Source organism: Mizuhopecten yessoensis, unplaced genomic scaffold, assembly GCF_002113885.1.
Source record: "Mizuhopecten yessoensis strain PY_sf001 unplaced genomic scaffold, ASM211388v2 scaffold6779, whole genome shotgun sequence".
In the NCBI taxonomy this organism is placed as follows: domain Eukaryota; kingdom Metazoa; phylum Mollusca; class Bivalvia; order Pectinida; family Pectinidae; genus Mizuhopecten; species Mizuhopecten yessoensis.
In genome coordinates this window covers 860,722-870,593 of record NW_018406720.1, presented here as the reverse complement: position 1 = coordinate 870,593, position 9,872 = coordinate 860,722, and the positions used below count along the sequence as shown (strand labels likewise).

Here is a 9,872-nt window from a genome sequence, read left to right as displayed (position 1 = left end):
CCTATCTGAATGAGGTCAAACCTCTCTTCAAACCGAAAGCAAAATTTTCACAATCATGAGGTGATGGTAGTTTCTGTTCATATATCAGAATATCTACAATAATGGCGACTTCTAGCTCAGACATCGACTTTGATTTGGTGAAGACTCTCGGAGAGGGAGCCTTCGGTAAAGTGTACCTGGTGACGGACAAGCACAACCCGACAGAGCAGGTAAAACTGTGCTCTGTCAAATCTGTCACCGACAGACTGTGTCGTGTTGATAATTTCGAAACATTTCTTTTTTTTTTCACTGATAAGTTAGTGTTGCAAACTATAAACCTCCCATATACTTATATATTAAATTACCCAATTATTAATCAAACTAGAAACATTAATTAAATATTGTTTGTGCATGTTTACGTTCTGTAACAGGTATCCAGGTAAAACTGTGGTGCTACTACACCTGGTACAAATTTTTAATGCCAATGTTTTCAGAACAGTATTAATATTCTTAGGTATTTCTTGATCTAATCATTAAAAGGCCCCTTCTGTTTTTTTGTCATACCCAAACCTGCACTTGAAGTATACAATGCCCTTGAACCTGACATGGGTTCTTCACAAATGTCTAAAATACATTTGCTATACTGATATTGGTCACAGCACACATAAGTATACACACTGATATTGGTCACAACATACATAAACATACCAGCAATTTACAGTATAGCATAGTGTGCGTATTTTAGGCATTTGTAACAAACCCATGTGCTTGAACATTAATCTTGCTGTTTGATCTGTCAACAAATGAACACAAACTGAGCATGACGATGCAGATCTAGTCCGATTCGTTCACACTGGTAACTGTGGGATTTCTGTTTACATCTCAAGCCAGGGGTGTTATTGTTAAACTGCTCGCAGCAGTCAGAACAGGTGTGGATTTAGTTAGATGGGTAATATTGTCACAGAATGTCAGATTCATGAGATTTAAACATTTTCTGCGGTTCAGAGTAAAGCGGAAAATGATGGTCCCATAACTATTGTCCTGTAGTTACGTATTTCTGGTATTTCCTTCAGACAGGTGTTATTATTTGTCTAATGAGCGTTTGACACGTTGTGGGCACGTGCTAGGACAGAAAAGAGAAAAGTGTGTGCAGTATGGGGTGATGTTTGTCATTCTAGCCATGGACGACGTAGCGTATGGTCAAGCTAAATTTAAAATTCAAATTTTTAAGCAATTTTATTGAAATGCATATATATATTATTTTAACTAGATCGTTTAGGTTAGAAACCCCAGCAGACAGTGTCTTAAGCCTTCACGGTTGGTGCACCTCCTGTATCGCCTCATAGCAAGGTTATCAGGTTGGTTGGCGTGCTAGTCATTTGTTTGATTTTTTAAATTCAATTACATTATGGTATAGATACTAGTTAGATCTAGTAGGCATGTTGAATGAGGAAATGAGAGATATCGGCGTTGTGTATATAGATATATACATTTGTACATGCAGGAAAATTGTAACATAACTGTAATCGACATGATTATATTTGTAATAAATGCCGGTTGTAGTCCACCATTGTTCACACTTGCTATATGCAGTTTGGTGTTTGAGTTGTTAAATTGGAGCGGAGTATAATAAAGTTGTAACAGAGTGTGGGATTAATGAAATGGGCAATATTGTAACAGAATGTCAGATTCATGAGATAGGCAATATTGTAACAGAAAGTTGGAAGTTTTTCTCCCTCCTCTGTGTGTGCAAGATTATAAGACTCTTTCATTCCTCAGGATTTTCAAATTTAGCAAAACCCTCGGCAAGCCTCGGGTTTTACCAAATTTGAAAACCCCCGGGTTGAATTTCCCTATCCTACACCTTTGGGTATGAAAGAGTATTTTTTCTCCCATTCCTACTATCAGAATAAGCTCAGAAACCATTAAAATGTGATTGGACTGGCTACCATTTTGAAAATATCAATTTTTCCCCTTAGCTTTTTAGAAGAAAATAAATCTTTCAGTGAGATTAAGCATACCCCATATATGCAAACATTGTGACGTCACGTCACATGAAATCGGGTGAAAGATAGAAATTTCCTGCACCCCGTTCTTACCCTGGACAGCTCTATCTTACACACACGGAAATGAGAGAATATGTGTGCGTCCAATGTGGAACACCTTTGGGGGAAACGTGACCTCACAATCATATTTAGAGTTATTATGACGTCACAATTGAAAACGTGTCATTAGTGACACCACCCTAATAAACTGAACTGTTGTACTAGCTTACCCTGGAGGGCTTGTGTGAATATATTTTGAGGTACTTCATCTATGGTATACCATACTTTTTCTGTTCTTTAGAAACTTTGCTATATTAAGTGTTGAATTTGCGTTGTATATGTTCTGTTTAACCATAACTTCAGTTAAGAGGTTTTGCATCATGAAGTGATACATTCTTTACTTCATAACATTGTGATGATGATATTTATTTTGTTTACTCATTTACCCCTGAAGACACATTTGAACTCTTCCAATTAAACGTTAATAGTAATAATTAATAGTTCATTATGAAATTTCAGGGGTGAATGAGTTATATTATTTTCAAGGTGATGATTTGTTTATTACATTATCAGTGTGATACATCATTTACTTCAGTATGCCATGAAAGTGATTAACCTGTCCAAGTCCCCAGAAGAAGAAAGAGAATTGGCCCTGAAGGAGGCACGTCTCCTGTCCGACTTTAACCATGAGAATATCTTGCGCTACATAGAGTCGTTTGAGCAGGATGGAGCGCTGTGCATTGTGACCGAGTTCTGTGACGGGGGGGACTTGAGCCAGTATCTGGAGGCCAGGAAGAACAAACCACTACAAGAAAACAGGATTGTGGAATGGTTTAAAGAAATCTGCTGTGCCTTATCGGTAATGTTTTCATGTTCATGCAGTACAGACTGAATACTTTCAGTATTTATAAATCATCCTTGCTGGGGTTTCTCCTTTTTTTTGGTTTGATGTTTTTCTTCATCCCAATCGGACGACAGGTATAGTTTCTCTAATTTTATATTTCCAGAATGAAAAATGATTCTATTTTCTGTTCTTCTCATTTTACTATTTCCAACCCGAAACTTTGTGATGAGCTGATACTTATGTAGTGAGAGAAATATTGATTACAAATGCCTGCATCCCAAGGAAAGTCTTAGACCGATTAGTCTTTGGTTTAGATTCTGGTTTAGGATATAAATCTGTTGGCCTTTTCTTATTTTATGCTAGCATTTTTTTTTAAATTTTTTTTTTGGTTATAATTAACATATATATACAAAATCAAATATTTTCTAAGATATAACAATTAACATCTGTATCATTTAAAATAAAATCCTAACGTAATTGAAAAGTCCTACTATTTTTTACAGTATCTACATGGCAGAAAGATCATACACAGAGACATGAAGACCCAGAATGTTTTCCTCACGGGAACGAGGAAGATCGCCAAACTAGGCGACCTGGGACTTGCCAAGTGAGTCCTCAGACTAATCCCACACTTTACCCAGAGAGAGTTTTTTTGTTTAACCCCAAAAATCAATGGCATAGTGTGAGATAGAAGATATTTAAACCTGATGGGCTGATACCTTTTGTAAAACTATTACAGATTGTCTGAGTGTAACAATTTGCAGCAGCTTAAACTAGGAAGCTGAAGGTATATTTATAATTATTATCACAAGTTGTATAGTAACTATTCAGGTGTACCTGTGGAGAGGAAGAAATGAAAACAAATCGCTTGCTTTATTCACAGTTATTTAAAAAAAAAAAAAACACGTTCCACTAGATATGGGCAGATTGGTCGAGTGGTTAACACTCCAGCATTCCAAGCAGGTGAAGTCGTCGTAGTATGGAATATTCAGAGAAAGTGTTTTTCTCCTGCCCACACAACTCCAACAACCCAGGTGGAGTATAAAATGGTCTGGGGTGGATGTTGCGGTATCTGTGCTGTGGCATTTAGGGGGGTGGCAATATAAATGATACTGTTGGAAGTACGGTCCCACTACAAACAGAACACAATACAATTATTTAAAAAAAAAAAAAACACGTTCCACTAGATATGGGCAGATTGGTTGAGTGGTTAACACTCCAGCATTCCTAGCAGGTGAAGTCGTCGTACGTATGGAATATTCAGAGAAAGTGTTTTTCTCTTGCCCACACAACTCCAACAACCCAGGTGGAGTATAAAATGGTCTGGGGTGGATGTTGCGGTATCTGTGCTGTGGCATTTAGGGGGGTGGCAATATAAATGATACTGTTGGAAGTACGGTCCCACTACAAACAGAACACAATACATCTCCAGCACACACGCAGGCATACACATATAGGGAGATATTAGCCATGTGGTATAGGACTAGTAGTTAGCGTCTGATAAGGCAGCTCCTGCGAATTCCTCAAAATTGTATTGATTAATGTATATGCTAATTAAATTCATTGTATTAAATTTTATATCTATGTACTGTAAAGTGCTTTAGAGTGTTTTATGTTAGCTAGATAGAGCGCTATATCAAATGTTGTATATTCATTTATTTATTTATAGTCGGAACCTGTATAGCGGGCGGGACGAACACGGAAAACTACAGTAGTACTGTAGCAGTGATATATGAGTCTAATTAGGAAAACCTGAATGAATGTGCTTACATGTACTATCTCAAAGGACGCCAGTTTTGTAAAATCATTTTCCAACATGCTTTTACTTTATTTTCTGTTATTAATAATTGCAACAATTGTTTCTTTTTATGTGTCATCATTTCTATTTATTGTTTTCCAGAGTTTTAGAGCGACCTAATGCCAAGGCAGTGACCTTCTGTGGAAGTCCCTATTATATGAGTCCGGAACTATTCGCCTGTAAACCTTACGATGCCAAGGTAAGGGCTTATCACCAAAGTTAGTTGTTAACTGTTTCAAGTCTGATAGGTTTTGTTTAGAAAGTTTTTCAAAATTACTAAAGATAGAATGGTTTTGTTGTGATCAGTAAGCTGAATCACTGCCCATCAAACTGTCAAATATCTGTCAATCTGTTCTAGAAATAGTAATTACTAGTTGAATGATTTAGTACAGTAGTGAACTAAAGGAATGTAAAACTCATTCCACTACAGAACAGGTATATTTGTAAAGGTCAACTTTACCAATTGTGTTCCTGTAAAAAGGATGACCTCCCTGTAATCTCAAGCTGTGTTTATCAAATGGCTGAGTTTTCTAATAACATCTTGAAAAGTTAACTTTAGAATCACAATCAATCCAGTTTTCTTTCCATAAAAAAATAACCTAAGACTGAGTTAAAAGTATATCAAATTTGGTTAATTGAATAACCTTGATCCGTGTTCAAGGCCACAGGGGTCAATTTTTTTAAAATATTTAAAAAAGCTCTTTTAAAAGTAGAGTAGTAACATTTAGCCTACAGCTTACTGGGATATCATAGTGATACTATCAACTTTATTCAAATAAATGATCTGAAGATACATTGAGTTAAAATCTCCCAACAGAGATTCAAAAAGGTGGGGAGTTACTATATTTTTGCTGTATTGTTAACTTGCTTGCTATGAAGATCGTTTTAAAACATTTGAACCCGACTCATTACAATTTGACCCTGACCCATGACAACTTGACCCTGACCCATTACAATTTGACCCTGACCCATTACAATTTGACCCTGACTCGTAACAATTTGACCCTGACCCATTACAATTTGACCCTGACCCATTACAATTTGACCCTGACCCATTACAATTTGACCCTGCCTCGTAACAATTTGACCCTGACCCATTACAATTTGACCCTGACGCGTAACAATTTGACCCTGACCCATTACAATTTGACCCTGACCCATTACAATTTGACCCTGACCCATTACAATTTGACCCTGACTCGTAACAATTTAACTTTGACTTACTTTCAATATCACAGATATGAGATAGGTTTCCCAGCAACATTGATAAAAAGGGGAGGGATACAGGCCCAGTGATGCTCTTGTTTATTTAAATGCTATCGAAATATTTGATTTATTCATTTTTTTCCTCCAAAATATCAGAATTGTATTAATTTTAATATTTATTATATTTTTTTAACTTCAGCCATTACAGACAGTAGACCTACTTATATGATGAAAGTATAACCCTGTTTGTATATGTGGTTTTATTTTCCGACAGAGTGATATATGGGGCCTGGGCGTGTGTGTGTATGAGATGGCTACCCTTGAGCGACCTTTTGATGCCATGCTGATGCAGCAGCTTGTCTTCAAGATTGTACATGGTCAGGTATGTCTGTCGGTTCATATCTACTTTGTATTGATATATTTGATATATTGCACAGGAAGTAAAATAAAATAACGACTTGGAAGACATTTTAGGGTGTACATATCTTGTAAACAATGCTCTTCCCTTACCATATCTTTGTACTTGAAGCTGAAATTTCAAACAAATGCTTTTGACAAATTTTATAGATATAACGTGAAAGCACATTTACTTGAAGTTATAGAGATAATTGAGACTATGAATTACAACAAGTCAATAATATTTAAAATCTTTAAATGACTTGTTCTGTTTAACAAAAACGTCCAGGATAATGATATTTTGCCAGAGCATGCTGGGTTGGAAGACTATAAACTCTGTTCAACTTAATGTCCTTGTTTAACACTCAAGGTCACAGGCGTCATATGTTTAAATCTTTTGATAGGTTCTTATGAATCAAACTTTAGTCCACTTTTAAGATTACACGTGTAAGATAAATACCAGGTGAGCGATTCAGGCTCATTGGGCCTCTTGTTATTAAACTACTTGGTTGTTTCATTACGTGAATGCTTTGAATAAGTTCTTCAATTGTGACATTTAAATGCTATTCAGCAGAGTTATGCCCCTTTTTCCAAATCAGGGCATTCCGTCGAAAATGCAACAACTTTTTAATCATTTGCTCAAGACTCCTACCTCAAAGCCAATGTTCTAGTTTTAGTAATAGTAACATTGACAACAAAAGTGTAATTCCTGAAACACAAAATAGCTTGAGTCATAAACACAGTAAATGAATGGCAAGGTCACAGTCACCAGCAAAACAGTGGCAGTAAAAAAATAATCTTCCACGGTTTATACTCATGCTTCATTAATTTCAAACTGTCCACAGTTACCTCCCATGCCAAAAGACAAATATAGTTCAGAACTGATTGCTGTGATGGAGAAGATGCTTTGCAGGGAATGTGAGCAACGACCTTCAGCTGATGACCTTTTGAATGACCCAGTGTTTCAAAATCATGTTCCACCTAAGGTAAATATACATTGATGGTTGAGAAGGGTAATCTGTAAATTATATACCGACAGTTCCCCCTTTAAACCCTGTGTAAAAGTGCGAGAAATATACATCGATGTTTGAGAAGGGTAATCTGTAAATTATATACCGACACTTCCCCCTTTAAACCCTGTGGAAAAGTGCGAGAAATATACACTGATGGTTGAGAAGGGTAATCTGTAAATTATATACCGACAGTCCCCCCTTTAAACCCTGTGTAAAAGTACTAGAAATATAAATTAATAATTTCACAAGTACCACCTACTATGACAGTTGAACCCAAGAAATACACTGATGTTAATATTTTGCAGACCCCACCCACACCTACCGCCAAACCAGTGCGGCAAATGAACTGGTTAAAAGAATCAATGTCTCAGGGCGGTGGAGCTGATGAGGGACGAGGGGTGTTTAACATGGACAATCTTATGTCCACACTGACAGAGAAACACAAACAGCGACGACAGAAACTAGGAAAATCAATCATTGCTTCAGCTCGGGTTGACAACAAAATCATGGCATCAAATTACTCTGAAAATAAGTTTGACAAAACATGTAAGGATTTATCTAGTTTTCGTAAGGACACTACTCTGAAGGCCACAGGTAACGATGTCATGCTGTCTTCAGTTACTTCACAAGATATGGAAGAAACTTTGGCTGCTGTGGCAAAAGGTCAACCTAATCCGGCCATGATGTTACAACTAGTGGTCAGGACACTCACACAGATATTCCCCAAGGTAAGGTATTGTAATATCTGACCTCTGACCTATACAAGTTAATGTATTGGTATGTCTGACCTCTGACCTCTACAACACTCATACAGATATTCCCCAAGGTGAGGTATTGTTATATCTGACCTCTGACTTGTACAAGCTAATGTATTGGTATGTCTGACCTCTGACCTCTACAACACTCACACAGATATTCCTCAACGTAATGTATTATATCTGACCTCTAACCTTACAACACTCACGCAGATATTCTTTGTGTAATGAATTGTTATGTCTGACCTCTGACCTTTTCAAATCTCATACCGATAATCTCAGGGTGTTGTAATTGCTATGTCTGATCTCTGACTATTACAAGGTAATGTATCGTTATATCTGACATCTGACCTTTACAATACTGATACAGATATTCCCAGGGTAACATATTGTTATGTCTGACCTCTGACCATAACAAGGTAATGTATCGTTATATCTGACATCTGACCTTTACATTACTGATACAGATATTCCCAGGGTAACATATTGTTATGTCTGACCTCTGACCATAACAAGGTAATGTATCGTTATATCTGACATCTGACCTTTACATTACTGATACAGATATTCCCAGGGTAACATATTGTTATGTCTGACCTCTGACCATAACAAGGTAATGTATCGTTATATCTGACATCTGACCTTTACATTACTGATACAGATATTCCCAGGGTAACATATTGTTATGTCTGACCTCTGACCATAACAAGGTAATGTATCGTTATATCTGACATCTGACCTTTACATTACTGATACAGATATTCCCAGGGTAACATATTGTTATGTCTGACCTCTGACCATAACAAGGTAATGTATCGTTATATCTGACATCTGACCTTTACATTACTGATACAGATATTCCCAGGGTAACATATTGTTATGTCTGACCTCTGACCATAACAAGGTAATGTATCGTTATATCTGACATCTGACCTTTACATTACTGATACAGATATTCCCAGGGTAACATATTGTTATGTCTGACCTCTGACCATAACAAGGTAATGTATCGTTATATCTGACATCTGACCTTTACAATACTGGTACAGATATTCCCAGGGTAACGTATTGTTATGTCTGACCTCTGACCATTACAAGGTAATGTATCATTACATTTAACCTCTGACCTTTACATTACTGATACAGATATTCCCAGGGTAACATATTGTCATGTTCGACATCTGACCTTGACAGAAGTAATGAATTGTTATATCTAATCTCTGACCTTTAATATATTCACACAGATTATCCCTATGTTAATGTATTGGTATGTATTAGCATCTAATCCCAGATCTTTTCTCACAAACTTGTCCAACAAAGCTATCAGGCACGTCGACACACTATGTATAGATTAGGTTTTTATGTGATGGTGTGACATTCATCTGTCATCTATCCATTGTCAGTCCTATCCAAATATTTTACTGTTTAAAAAACTTTGAAACAGCATTTCCAGCCAAACATCAATGTTAATAATATTTAGGCAGCAGCACCATGTTACAAAGGGCTATCAAATCTTTGCAGAGAAATTACCTTGGTCTTCTTACTTGGTTAGAAGTGTCAAATGTGTGAAAAGTTTTTGACGACATTCCTTCAGGCCCTGAAGGTTTAGAGAAGTGGCTTTGTGGGATAACACAGTACACTATCCTCCCTGAAGGTTTAGAGAAGTGGCTTTATGGGATAACACGGTACACTATCCACCCTGAAAGTTTAGAGAAGAGGCTTTATGGGATAACATGGTACACTATCCACCCTGAAGGTTTAGAGAAGTGGCTTTATGGGATAACACGGTACACTATCCTCCCTGAAGGTTTAGAGAAGAGGCTTTATGGGATAACA

The 9,872-nt window shown here is 36.8% G+C and overlaps 1 protein-coding gene across 1 annotated transcript in view; it reads left to right on the top strand.

Moving 5' to 3' along the window:
• The window catches only part of LOC110452630 (probable serine/threonine-protein kinase nek3), a 21,427-nt gene continuing 11,555 nt past the window's right edge, over nt 1–9,872 (top strand). The window contains exons 1-7 of the mRNA XM_021501265.1: nt 1–209; nt 2,620–2,883; nt 3,372–3,475; nt 4,769–4,865; nt 6,147–6,254; nt 7,114–7,254; nt 7,587–8,009. Of these exons, the coding sequence (XP_021356940.1) occupies nt 102–209; nt 2,620–2,883; nt 3,372–3,475; nt 4,769–4,865; nt 6,147–6,254; nt 7,114–7,254; nt 7,587–8,009 (1,245 nt within the window). The 5' untranslated portion in view covers nt 1–101. The remainder of the gene's footprint in view (nt 210–2,619; nt 2,884–3,371; nt 3,476–4,768; nt 4,866–6,146; nt 6,255–7,113; nt 7,255–7,586; nt 8,010–9,872) is intronic.